The sequence below is a fragment of the Sinocyclocheilus grahami genome, unplaced genomic scaffold, assembly GCF_001515645.1.
Source record: "Sinocyclocheilus grahami isolate Dianchi unplaced genomic scaffold, SAMN03320097.WGS_v1.1 scaffold96.1, whole genome shotgun sequence".
Classification (NCBI taxonomy): Eukaryota; Metazoa; Chordata; class Actinopteri; order Cypriniformes; family Cyprinidae; genus Sinocyclocheilus; species Sinocyclocheilus grahami.
The window spans coordinates 1,003,149-1,017,402 of NW_015505275.1; the positions used below are offsets into that span (position 1 = coordinate 1,003,149).

General features: G+C 41.2%; 2 protein-coding genes across 2 annotated transcripts in view; one reads left to right on the plus strand and one right to left on the minus strand.

Annotated features, from left to right (window-relative positions):
• Window positions 1-10,526, plus strand: part of LOC107587852 (clathrin coat assembly protein AP180-like) — a 58,547-nt gene extending 48,021 nt beyond the window's left edge. Inside the window, exons 19-25 of the mRNA XM_016275816.1 lie at window positions 4,572-4,808; window positions 4,894-4,918; window positions 5,193-5,286; window positions 6,293-6,364; window positions 6,452-6,559; window positions 8,786-8,880; window positions 8,964-10,526. Coding sequence (XP_016131302.1) covers window positions 4,572-4,808; window positions 4,894-4,918; window positions 5,193-5,286; window positions 6,293-6,364; window positions 6,452-6,559; window positions 8,786-8,872 — 623 coding nt within the window. The 3' untranslated portion in view covers window positions 8,873-8,880; window positions 8,964-10,526. The remainder of the gene's footprint in view (window positions 1-4,571; window positions 4,809-4,893; window positions 4,919-5,192; window positions 5,287-6,292; window positions 6,365-6,451; window positions 6,560-8,785; window positions 8,881-8,963) is intronic.
• Window positions 10,527-11,415: 889 nt separating this feature from the next.
• On the minus strand, window positions 11,416-12,699 carry LOC107587853 (inactive serine protease 35-like). Its single transcript, XM_016275817.1, has 2 exons — window positions 12,688-12,699; window positions 11,416-12,364 (listed from the first exon to the last, which is right to left on the minus strand). The coding sequence occupies exons 1-2, from the start codon at window positions 12,697-12,699 to the stop codon at window positions 11,795-11,797; spliced, it is 582 nt and encodes a 193-aa protein (XP_016131303.1). The 3' UTR covers window positions 11,416-11,794.
• Between the last annotated feature and the right edge of the window lie 1,555 nt (window positions 12,700-14,254).

A 14,254-nucleotide genomic window follows, 5' to 3' on the forward strand; every position in this document is an offset into this window, starting at 1 on the left:
TGTCCCAGCTGGCCCCTAAGTCCCCAGGAGGACACCAGATGGAGAATCTTTGCTTTGTTCTGTTCCGCTGTTGGCCCAAGGGCCAGTGGTAACCACATTCTCAAAGAAATAGAAATTCCCTTTTCCTCCGGACCATCCGGCTCATAGGTTGACAGTGAGCAACGCACTGCCTCCTCACTCTCGCCCATGACGCCCCCTATTGCCAGCGGCCAAGAGATTGCGGTTTGGGGACGCCATGCCTTCCCACGCGTCTCCGGCTGGACCCTCCGGGGAAACGGGGAGTCCTGCCATGATGGGCCAGAACGCGGTGATTTCTGGGCCATCTAGCACGACTTCCCACCGCTGTGGGTATGTCGATTGTCCCTTTGGTGCCACTCGCACGGAGTTTGGGAGCGTGGCTCACGCTGCCCAGCCCATCCCGCTGGCTCATTCGGACAGTCTGACTCGGCTAAGCGATTCAGTTCACCAGGCGAACCCCCCCAGGTTCAGCGGCGTCCTCGGGACTTTGATGGCAGTCCGAGATGCCCCTGTCCTGGGCAAGGAGATTACTGTCCTATTGGAGAAGGACGCAATCGAGCCTGTCCCTCCAGCCGAGAAGCCAGTCTTGGATCTGCGTGTCTTGAATTAGGCCCTTCACAAGCTTCCATTTAAGATGTTGACGCAGAAGCGCATTATCAGATGCATCCAGCTCCAGGATTGGTTTGCAGTGGTTAACCTGAAGGACGTTGACTTCATGTCTCCATTTTTCCTCAACACAGGCTGTTCCTACAGTTTGCGTTTGAGGGTCGGGTATGGCTGTCAGGGTCCTCCCCTTCTGGCTTTCCTAGACCCCCCCCCTTTTTGCGAAAGTAGCGGAGGGTGCCGAGTTACAGGAAGTGGGCATTAGGATCCACAACTATCTCGACCATGGCCCGCTCACGAGAACAGTTGTGTGATCACAGGGATCTGGTGTGCCGGCACCTCTGCCAGTTGGGGCTTCAGGTCAACTGGGAAAAGGGTAAGCTCTCCCCCGGGCAGAGAATCTCTGTTCTCAGTATGGAGTTAGACTCGGTGAGTATGACAGCGCGTCAAGTGTGCCCAGTCCCTGCTGAACTGAGTTCCTTCAGAGGCAGGACGTTGGTACCACTGAAACACTTTAAGAGGCTCCTGGGGCATATGGCATCCGTAGCTGCAGCTTTGGCGCTTAGATTGCTGCATATGAGTCCACTTCAGCACTGGTTACACTCCCGAGTCCCGAGATGGGCGTGGCTCCACGGTACAGTTCGCGTGACCATCATGCCGACATGTTGCCGCTCATTCAGCCTCTGGACGGACCTTGTCTTTCTACGGGCCGGAATGCCTTTAGAACAAGTGACTCGGCATGTCGTTGTCACAACGGATGCCTCCAGTGCGGGCTGGTGCGCTACATGCAACGGGCAGGCAGCCTCTGGGTTCTGGACAGGGCCTCAACTGCTTTGGCACATCAACTGCCTCGAGTTGCTGACAGTGCTACTAGTCTTGCGGCAGTTCCGGCCGCTGCTGCTTGGCAAGCACGTGTTGGTCCGCACTAGGGGTTGCACCGACTAGTCGACTTTAATGCTCTGCCATGACGCTTTAATCTTGACGTTGACTTGTCACTGGTCCTGTAGAGGGCACAACAGGATAAGAAATCTTTTGAAGGACTTCCACATTTACGCTCGGTTTCCAAACAGTTAAAATGACAAATAAATGCATACTCCGAAAGCACTCCACAAGATGTGTGATTATATTACTGGATGCTCGCTTTATCTGTATCTGATTTAGAACGAGCGGAAATCTGTGAGAAATAATATGACCCAAAGACAAAAGAACTGATAAAAATTAGCTGTTATAGGAGAAATAGCCATGTGGGAAGCGCTGTGTCATATGCCATAGCTGTGCACAAGGTGTTTGTCACAACTCCAGACTTATTTGTTCATTAATGAAGTCATCAGCGACTAGTCGACTTCGACTCAACTTTCATCACATAAAAGCCGAGCCACTGTTTTGAGCCGCTGGACTCAGTTGAGCTTAATTCTTGTCTACTAAGACAGCGCTCTTGACCGCGCTCTCTTCCATCGAGAGGGTCGGAGAACTCCAAGCATTTTCAGTGATCAAAGAGTACCTTGTGTTCAGGCTGGCCTACTCTCACGTTGTCCTGAGACCCCAGCCTGGATACGTGCCCAAGGTTCCCACCACGCCTTTTCACGATCAGGTGGTGAATCTGCAAGCATTGCCCTCGGAGGAGGCAGATCTAGCCTTAGCGTTGCTGTGTCCAGTAAGAGTGCTGCGTGTATACGTGGACCAAGCCTGGAGTTTCAGAAGCTCTGAGCAGCTCTGTGTCTGCAACGGAGGTCAGCAGAAAGGGAAGGCTACCTCCAAGCAGAGGTTGGCTCACAGGATAGTGGATGTCATCGCCTTGGTGAACCAATCCCGAGGCGAGCTGTGCCACCTCTCTGGCAGACATCTGTAGAGCTGTGGGCTGGGCAACACCAAACACCTTCGCAAGAGTTTACAGTCTCCACGTTGAGCCAGTTTCTTCCCTTGTGTTGGGTAACAGATAAGTGGCGGGTAGAGCTGGCCGGTGCCACTCTTGCTGCGCCATTCCCCCTCACCCGGGGATGTGAGCACCTTTTCCTCCTCCAGTACAGTTCCCCAGACGGCGAACCCTGGTGGAGTATCCTCCAGTACCCCCAGCAGTCAGACTGGGCGGGGCAGTCTGATGCCAGGCCCAATATTGGTGTTAGCTTGCCCGGGTCTCCGGTCAGCCCCTGTACTGGGCTAGATGTCCATATGGCTTGATTACCTTCGGGCGATCCCATATGTGTATTCTTCCACGGTAAGGTTTCCCTCTCGGTGAACCCGTGTCTTCCATTTACAGACCATTCTGTCAGGCTGTGCTGGCAGTCGTTCCATCCCTACTGTCAGGTAGGACCTGCCTCAGAGTCCCATTCCATATGTAGTACTGCCCCAGGCCTGGGTCAGTCCATATCAGTGTCTCCACATGTTACCTCCCTACGGGTAGGATGTGGCCTCCGTAGCACCCTTCTCTGGAAGGCTCGCTTCCCCATCATTACTGCCAAGCAACAAATAGGAAAGCCTTGAAGCAATTTTTCATTGAAGGTCGGAATCCCTTCTGTTAAGATATTTCTGTGGTGAAAGGAACAGCGGCTTGGCTATCACCAGCAGCGATATATTCACCTATGGTCACTGTGGGTACCAAGGTCAGCGAATTTGCGGTGGGAAGGTTATGACCTTTGCGTAGCATTTATCTGACACACGGCTGCTTGTTAACATTTGCAATGCCATAGGGTTGTAACGGGGTTTAGGTTGTAGCGCTTTCCATGGACCCCTAATGTCAAGTCACAACATAACTCGAAGTGGCTGACAGATAAGGAACATCTCGGTTACGTACGTAACCCTTGTTCCCTGATGGAGGGAATGGAGACATTACGTCCCCATGCCACAACCTCGAACCATCACTGGTTGCCAGGGACAAGTTCTCGGCTCCTCAGCATAAAACCTGATGACTGGATGCACCTGTCGCCTATTTATACCCGTGTGCACGGGGAGTGGCTCAGCATGCAAAATCCACTAGCCAAATTTCATTGGCATTTTCTCTTAATCAGAGAGGATTCGGGCTCCCAAGTAAGACCCCTAATGTCGAGTCAGGACATAACGTCTCCGTTCCATCAGGGAACGAGGGTTATGTACGTAACCGATATGTTCTTCAGTGAGGATATTTTTTGGTGCCTGACAGAATGTGTCCAACCATGTTGTAATGCAATGAAAATCCTGTGTATAAAAATGTGTTGATGTGTGTTCCCAGTTTGCGACTTTCCAATGCATGTAGTAAAAGTTTTGAATACCTCATGAATGTTTTGATAAATGTGTGGGTCTGAATTTTTAAAATATTATTACAGTACCTTTCAATAGTTTAGGGTCAGTACATAATTAAGTAAACACGTAAGTAATACATTTATTTAGAAATGATGCATTCAATTAATGAAAAACGATAGTAAGGACTTTATTGCAAGACAAATTTCATATAAAAACTGTTCTTGTGAACTTTGTTCATCAAATAATCCTGAAAAAGTTGTATATCGTTTTCCACGAAAATATTATACAGCACAACTGTTTTCAACATTGATAATAATAAATGTTTCTTGAGCATCAAATCAACATATTAGAATGATTTGTGAAGGGTCATGTGACACTGAAGACTGGAGTAATGATGCTTAAACTTCTGCCTTGATCAAAATAGAAAACCGTTATTTTCAATTGCAAAAATATTTCACAATATTACTGGTTTTACTGTATTTTTGATAAATAAATGCAACCTTGGTGAGCGTAAGACTTCTTTCAAAAAATCTTACCGAACCCAAGCATTTGAAAGGTAGTGTATATATGTTTTATTGTATTGTTTCTGTCTTATGTTTTACTCCTTTTACATCTGACTTAGTGTATTATGGGATTGCTGGCAGTTTGTACAGTAAATCCAAATCAAGTCTAGGCTAAAATGGTCTCAATCCATCCTGGCTATATTAACCCACTCTTCTTTGTGCCAACCCCAGTGTTTGATGGATTAGGAGACCTTCTAATGCCAGCCATAACGCCTCAGAGCACAGGCGGGACCCCCATGGCTGCAGTGAGCACGCCGTTGGCACCTGAAATTGTGCCCACCGTTAGACCGACAATGGCTCCGGCCATGGCACCAGCAATGGCCCCAACAATGGCACCCGCAGCAGCTGCCCAACCAATCAAACCTATTGGAGGAGACTTGGACTCTTCACTTGCCAATTTAGTCGGAAGTATGCCTGGAATAATGATAGACTGAATCATTTTACACACCTTCATTGCCGACGCTGACTTATCTTGTTTCTTCCTCTCTTGTAGACTTGGGGGTGGGAAACCAAAAGAAGTAAGTTCAGTGTCTGTTGCAGTGCATCTCCATGTCCCTGTTGTTTCCAGATACCTATTAATCTTGTCACTGATAACATCTATTCACAGACATGAATTATACAACCTGACCCTTATTGACAATTCATTTGCACTGTTATGGCAGCTTGATTGATTCGCTCTCCCTTGGAGCACAATTTAATCATGTTCACTTTGTGTGGCCCTTGAGCTGTATTTATGAACCGAGAAGAATGATTTACACATTATGTTGGCTGACAGCTATTTGTTTTGTACAGGGACAACCAGTGGAATGAGAAGAAGCTAACAGGAGGAGCTAACTGGACCCCTCAGTTCGCCCCTACTAGCTGGGGCACACCTGGCGCTCAGATGGTAGCACTTGCTTTTTTCTTACACAATTAAAAAAATCGTTTTTCAACTTCAAAATTATTATTTTTTTAAAGATTTATTTTTGGGTTTTTTGCTTTTTTATTATGATAGGATAGTTAAGTATTGACAAGAAGTGAAGTGGGAGAGAGAGGGGGGACTGGATCGGGAAAGGTCCGCGAGCCGGGACCCGAACTCAGGACACCTGAAGTTCAATGGTGTTATATGTCGGCACACTGCCCATGAGGCTATTGGCGCCAACCTACTTCAAAATTTTATATTTAATTAAATATGTACTTTTCTATGGAAGAAGATTAGAGCCAAGCAATAATAAAAAAACAAAACCATCTCGAGATTAAACTCATTAAATTTTGAGAAAAAAAGCTGAAATAAAATGTTGAGAATAAACTCATTAAATTACGAGAACAAAGTTGTTCAATTTCGAGAAAAAAAGTCCAATTAAAATGCGAAGAATAAACACTCGTCAGGTTCATTTCATCTCATTGGAGTGTCTCAAACAGCGCCTGCAGTGGCGTAGGTCGTAGAGTAATGCTCATGGATGCGGTCGACAAGGGTTTAAGTCCATATTTTGCCGAACTCACTTTTCTTCCTTTCCTCATCAAATATCTCATCGGCAAAGTGGAAATCAACTGCCTAACGAGTGTTTAATAGTAATATATGAATTGGGTAGGTTTAGTGTTACTACAGTAAATCCATTGTAAGTATTAATTTGTGGATTGAAAAGTATTCCGATTGTTGTCGCACAGTGTTCATCCTGTTTTCCGCATCAGTGTTGTTGAGAATTGCAGTGCTGTTTCATCTGCCTTTAAACTAGTTTAATGCACCGTGGAATCCTCTTCCGTAACTTTCTAAGTTTCTAAAAATTTTTTCATTGTACTTGCCGTTTTCTTAGTATTTGTGAAATTTACTAGCAATTTCTGAGTGAAAATTGTTTCTACACCAAATATTTTTAGTATATATTTAATTGTGGTCCTGTTCCAATTGTGTTTAGTCTAGCTCCGCCCCTGCCGCCCCACCTGGACCAATGGCAGCAACCTTGGGAGCACAGCCTGGCTTTAGCATGGTGAGAAATCACTTTTAAATTGTTAAAAGAGTCTCTGTATTTTGCATTTACAGTATTTACTTACTTTATTTCATATTTTTTACTCAGGCTCCAGCAGCAGGAGCTCCCATGATGCCCCAGCCTGTGATGATGGGTCAGCCCATGATGAGACCTCCATTTACAGGGCCAGCAGCGACAGGAACACCTGGAGCACCAGTAATTAACATAAAATATGGAGAAAAAAAAAACTTTTATATATATATATTAGGGCTGTCAGTCGATTAAAATTTTTAATCTAATTAATTACAGGATGTTTCGATTAATTAATCGCAAAATAATTTTGACAGTGAAAATACCCACAAAAGATTATTTAAAGATATTTTTGTGTTAAATGAGAAAATATCAAGTAGACATTACAAATTGTAGCTTTAAAAATATTTTATTTGATTCAACAACAAAAAAATGTATTACACATAAAAGAAGATAATTTGTGAAACATCTCAGTATTGTTTGTTCATACACTGGAAAAAAAAGATGAATTGAATGTACTAAATTTTTACAATGAAAGTCATTGGTAACCAAAACAGCTTTGTTACCAACAGTCTTGAAAATACCTTCTTTTATGTTCCACAAAAGAAAGGTTTGAAACGACATGAGGGCAGGGATGGATTATGACACAGAAATAATGAAATTTTGTTCCTTTTTTATTTGAAATTTTCCCAAACTTGTTAACTATACCATAAAATATCACGATTCTCAAATATAAGTAAATGCATTTTGCACCTTTATAGATCATATTAGTTTATCTATAATGAGCTATGGGAAAAGTAGCCTAATTTTATTGTAATCCATTAACTAGCCTATACATAAAACCCGTCTTTTAACTTGTAGATATGGGTGTCATGTCACAGAATATTTTTAATACGACTGACTTTGTATTTAACGTAAATTTAATAAAAACATTGTAAGTTACTAATTATAACACTTTCATTGTACATAAAGAGAGCAAAGAATATTTACATTATCAAAAAATATTAACTTCAGTCTAGACAAAGTTCAAGCACTCTCAACAACTCCCATTATAATCACTGAAGCCATTTATACTGTGAAATGAATATCTTACTTACATCGTACATACATCTGCACTTTGTTTATGATGAGAGAATTCGCGAGAGCAGCATTCCGTCAGCGAGCGCGCGCACTGAACAAAACACGGGATTTTCAGCGATGACTCATCTGAATGCCTCTGATTGGCCATTGCATTCATAAGCTCAACAGAATCCTGTGTGATTGGTTATAATGCACAGCACTGTAAAAACACGTCTAGCTCAACGCCAGCCAAAGCACGAACGCAGATTTGAATTGGGCAGCTGATTCTGTGCCGCACTGAACGTTCTAAACGTATCAAATACAAAAAAAATATTATTCAGCCATTTTTTGTCCATGGAGGAGCAGTATTTCGACTGGGCCCCCCTCTGGTCTAGTGCCCTGGGCACGTGCCCGGTAGGCCCGTGTGTTAATCCATCCCTGCATGAGGGATGTGAGAGTAAATGATGACAGAATAAAAAATTTTTGGGGTAAACTATCCCTTTAATGTTTTTATTATTATTATTATTATTATTTATTAATTAATTAAATTATACTCTAATAAGAAACTAAATCTGCCAGCAGGTGGCGGTAAATGTCTTAAGTCGATTCGTTCAAACGGCTGATTCATTCAGGAATGAAGTAAACGGCTCTCTATGAATGGGCTACTGAAACATTGATTCACATGATTCGTTCAAAACGCGGATTCATTCAGAAACTAAACACTGCTGTGTTGCTCGGAGATGCACAACAATTCTGCTGTGGCTTTAAAGGTAATATATTCTTTGCAAAATTTAGCAAAAACATAATATTGTGTTTAAAATATAAACACAGTATGAACTTCTTATTTATTGAACTGTTGTATAAAATCACATTTAAACTCGTACTATTCGGGACAAAATCAGCACTCGTGTAATAGCCTACTGCTCTCCCTGCTCGTGTGATATCGTATGATATAAATAAGACAAGAACACATACTGGGGCATTTTTCCACCAATATCTTGAATTTTAGGGCATAACTGCATTTATGGAGTTGCTGCCCTGCATCATATTTGTCAACAGTCAACTATGAAATGTAAGATGATGATGTACAGGTCTGGGGGCGGGGCCAGTGCGTTAACCGCGTTAAAATATTTTAATCGTGTTATTTTTTATAACTAATTATTTAAGTTAGCGCACTAAACTGACAGCCCTAATATATATGTATATATATACATTACAAATACAAAGTATATTACAAAGTAGAAATACAAATGATTTCTTTATTTAAAAAATCATACTGACCCCAACAATAGAGTATATATTATTTTAATCAGTTTGCATCATCATTTCCTCATGCACCCTTTACTTTCTCAGTTGTCTCCAGGGCCAGCTGCTCAGAGCCCCAAAAAACCTCCCACCAAGGACCCCCTTGCAGATCTGAACATCAAGGACTTCTTATAATTTTCTAGGTATAGTTATATTTCTAGTGGCTACTCAGATGAGGCACTAAATCACAAAGTACTGTGACATTTTCTCTGTGCTCTGTTTGCAGTATTTGTTTTCTCAAAGACTGAGCTCCAGTGAGAGAAGTCTGCTGTCTATTTACACCCCCAGACACCTGAGAAGCCTGCAGCTAGATATCCACTGACCCCGCCCCCAGCCCAAACCCTGCCCAGTCTGCCCCACCCAGCCTTCCTGTGTCATGTTGTAGCACAAACTGTGAACTGAATCATAGAGAAAACAAACCGAAAAATGAAGATGTGCTTATTTCGATGTTATCCTTTGTTTTGAACAAAACAGAATAAAATTATTTAAAACACACACACAAATGAAAATTAACAATTTAAAAAAGATACGTATGTCTTTTCCAGTGTTTAAGTCTGAAATGAATGATGTGTGTATGTGGATCCCCTCAACTTCTCATTCCTCTAGGACTTCCCTTTTGGGGTCAGAGGTCCTAAACATGTTGTTGAAGCACTTTCTGTTGTATGTTAGTTTTGGAGCAGTGTGCAATGTATCATGATTTGCAGAAGGTACTCTGTGTATATTATCCTCATTGACCAAAAAAGGTCTCTCCTCTGCTCAAATTTTTATCTGTGTACAACTTATTGATGTGAACCTGGTACTCGGATTATAAGACATGCTGTTGTCATCTCCCATCATTGATTGATATGTGTTTGTTTACAAATAATAAATATATAAATTCTAAATATATATGAATTATGTATAAATTAATAACATCCAGGCTCCTCTATCCTAGATAACCCCCATTTTTGTATATTAACTGGTATTTATTTTTCTGATATATACATATATTTTTTGATTCTTTAGTTTAAACTTTGTTTTAATTTCATTGTCAGTTCACGGTTTACATACTTTCCCCAAGACCATAACCTCAGAAAATTTGGATTTTTAATTCACCAAATCTCAGTGCTACAAATTACAGATAATCTCTAAGAAAGGCCAGAATCTTTGCAGAATCTTGAAGTAACAAATGTACAGTGACCCCCCAAAAAAAAGCCCCCAAGATTTCACAGTTGTAGTCTGTGGAATGTTGTGTTTAAGTCTCAGTTACTTGTGCTTGTATGAAATCCTAATTGAAGCTGGTACGTGTAGTGTTATTTTGTATAATTGTAGAAGAACCCATCCACATGTTTGGTTCTCAGTCTTTCCCACTCATACTACATTATAAACCCTGGCCCTTGTTTGTTACATGTAACGGTTGATTCATGCTCCCTCTGGTGAGTGGTGGTACTGTAGTTTGCACAGCAAAGCAAGAGCTTGGAGGAGATATATTAGATGAAAATACCTACATAGAGTTCATAGAAAACAGAGCGTAGGTTCATTAGCAGAGATGGACTCTTAGATCTGTACAATTTTTCAGGAGGTCACTGTTAAACAGTGTTACAGAAAGGTCTGACTGACAGCCCTGTATAGCCAAGCCTCTGTAACTCGCTCTCCCTGTTAGATCTCTCGTGGAAATGACAAAGACAGATCTTTGGATCTCTCTTTTACAATTCTCTTGAAAGAAAAAAAAATTGATTTATTGATTCATATTTGACACCCCTACATAGTGCATGTAAGCCCTATGAGATGCAATAAACACTGATGGGAAGAATTGCCCACCTGCGTCCCCCTGTGTCTGTTTTCACAAGGATAGCTCTATATCAACACATGATTAAAAAAAAAAAGCGACTCATTATTCGGTATTTTTTAAGCTGCAAAGTTTAAGGTACATGTTTCTGGTTTAAAAAAACATGCATTCTTATATATATTTTCAATATAATAATAATTATATAATATATATATATATATAATAGAGAAATAAAGAATCAAAGAGAGGAAATAAAAAATTCAAAGCTTAAATAAAAAAAATGAACACACTATTTTGTCCTCTTAGACCAATACATATAAATGTTTATTTGGTCCTTAATAACAAACATTTAGAAAAAGTTGTACAAATTTAAAAAGTATGCAAACCGTTTTTTCAAAACATCAATTTTATATAAACATTTTTCGTGTTTATTTCCTATCAAGCTATATTGCTTTTCTCTTTATCATAATTACACTATGTATCATTAACCATATCTAAATTTAAATAACCCTGTGTATTTTTTTAAAGAATGACATGATCATATGAAACTCATAATACGAGTCTTACATTAAATACATACTTACAGTTCTACAGTAGACTGTTTCTCCGACAGGTCCTCTGATGTTTTGTATTTTAAAATTAAATTAGCACCAAAAGTCAACAAGGGCATCTGAATCTGAAGGGTACACCTCCAACTAATTGTCTGCACTGTGATACAAAAAGCAGAACAATTGTAAATGGAAGCCCATGAAGACAGGTTACAGTTTATGCTATCAAAGGCACACAATCATAACATTTAATAATGATAACAAGAACAAAGTATTTCAAAGAACACCAGCACATTGATACTCAAATGTGTTCTTCAAGAAGAAAAAGGGAAGTAAAATCCACAAATAAACTTCAAAGTTTTTCTCTCAGAAAAAAAAAGTTTTTTTTTTTTTCTTGTGTCAACTAGTCATCTAGCTTTCTACTTCAAGGTATCCAGACAGATTACCAGACAAAACAAATGCCTCCCATATCAAACAACACTGACTGAAGTACATTTTCTAATTCAAAATGACAGTTTAGGACAGAATTAGTTCTCGTTAGGACAACTGAATCTAGAAATACATTCGCTCTAACTGATTCATAACAAAAGCTGTCTAATAAAATAAATTAAGGTATCAAAATAGCTTGGAAAAGTTCAATGGTAGGTGTGTTATAGTCTTTAGTGTTGATGAATGCAGCAGTTTGTGTAGTGCACAAATGGGAGGCACAAGGGTTTCTGACTCTGATGCTGACGGAGTCTCTCAGGTGCCCCGACACTGGCTGGAGTCCCCATGGACCCAGAGGCAGATTTGTGCATACTTGGGGGGCGTGATTCGCACGGCCACGTTGTAATCCTGCTGCATCCCATTAACATCCACCCACTGGTGACCCGAGAACACTCCAATGATCTTCCGCTTCCATTTCTTCTTGCCAGGCTCTTTGAGCCGAATGTAGACACCCGAGCCACTGGAGCCAGGCTTTGCATCGCAGTACTGGTACAGCAGGTCATTGGACTCATCGGACACGGAGCAGAAGCGGTACACCAGGTTGCCTGGCCGGTCGTCGTCGAATCCAGAGAAATGGATACGTCCTGCGGGCAGCTTCTTGATGGAGGGGATAACACCTAAATCCATGTACTTAGTCTTCTGTGCCCGTTTAAGCTCCAGGATGGCGTAGTCATAATCGGCCACAATGTTCTCCGAGATCCCTTTAAACCAGCCCTTTGGCACCTGCATCTGTTTCACCCGGGTCCATCGGAACGAGGGCTGTTCGGAGGTGGTGCTGCGGCGACTACGGTTTCTCCTGCCTTTGCCTTTTCCCTTACGCTCCTGCTTCGAGTCAAATCACTGCTTACAGGCAGTAATCAGTCATATTTCTTACAGGCATTCATACAAATTAGTGGATCTCATTCCTGGTTCCAGCACTGTGCATTTTGGATGTCTTGATCATTTAGCAAACCTGATTTTTCTTTAGTATGTAAAAATAATATTAAGGCTGCCTCAGAGTCAGGAGGAGCGGGCTGGAAGTATTAAAATCAGGAACAGAGGATTACATCAATACAGTTATGACCACTAGGGAGAGACAAATAATAAGACTTTGTAGCACTAGTTCAAGACCCCTGAGAATATGTGAGTGTATATACTATACAGTTCACCTCATTCCCCATCATCACATTCCACAGATATTTAGATCCAACCCTAATGTACCTGTTAAGTCAACAACAGTGTTCCCACAGATTCCAAAACAAAACTTTGAATCTGCTTTTAAGACGCACACAATAAAATGTTATTACTAAAGAAATAGTTCAAATAATTACTGAAAGCCAGATTTTCTGCATTAGCTTTAGAGACTAAACAAATGAGTCAAATAGCATACAAAAATGCTCGCATTTAAAAACTAGTCCCTAAACGACCAGCTGAGACAAAATATCTCTCATTTGGGGAAAATGATGCTGCCTGTGGAGACTGGAGGTTTGTGGCGGGGACTGTATGAATATTGACCCTGTAGGCACTGACTTGAGTATTTTGAGTCAGTGGTTTGGAAACGTTTCCTACTGTCTTGCTAAATGTTAGTATTAAGTATATACTGGGGTTCTGCGGATGGTAATGCAATGGTACTGTTACCAGTAAATCAGAGTAGAAAATGATATGATAATCTAAACACACATGCACCCACACACACATACAGTACATGCACAAAGCGATCAGCAGCCTACTTCTGCATTCATTTATGTGTCAGGTAAAGCTCTAACTGGAAAAAGTTTTAGATAGGGGTGCCTTTTATTTTTCCACCAGATGAGTCAAATCACTGCTTACAGGCAGTAATCAGTCATATTTCTTACAGGCATTCATACAAATTAGTGGATCTCATTCCTGGTTCCAGCACTGTGCATTTTGGATGTCTTGATCATTTAGCAAACCTGATTTTTTTCATCAGCTCTTTAGTATGTAAAAATAATATTAAGGCTGCCTCAGAGTCAGGAGGAGCGGGCTGGAAGTATTAAAATCAGGAACAGAGGATTACATCAATACAGTTATGACCACTAGGGGGAGACAAATAATAAGACTTTGTAGCACTAGTTCAAGACCCCTGAGAATATGTGAGTGTATATACTATACAGTTCACCTCATTCCCCATCATCACATTCCACAGATATTTAGATCCAACCCTAATGTACCTGTTAAGTCAACAACAGTGTTCCCACAGATTCCAAAACAAAACTTTGAATCTGCTTTTAAGATGCACACAATAAAATGTTATTACTAAAGAAATAGTTCAAATAATTACTGAAAGCCAGATTTTCTGCATTAGCTTTAGAGACTAAACAAATGAGTCAAATAGCATACAAAAATGCTCGCATTTAAAAACTAGTCCCTAAACGACCAGCTGAGACAAAATATCTCCCATTTGGGGAAAATGATGCTGCCTGTGGAGACTGGAGGTTTGTGGCGGGGACTGTATGAATATTGACCCTGTAGGCACTGACTTGAGTATTTTGAGTCAGTGGTTTGGAAACGTTTCCTACTGTCTTGCTAAATGTTAGTATTAAGTATATACTGGGGTTCTGCGGATGGTAATGCAATGGTACTGTTACCAGTAAATCAGAGTAGAAAATGATATGATAATCTAAACACACATGCACCCACACACACATACAGTACATGCACAAAGCGATCAGCAGCCTACTTCTGCATTCATTTATGTGTCAGGTAAAGCTCTAA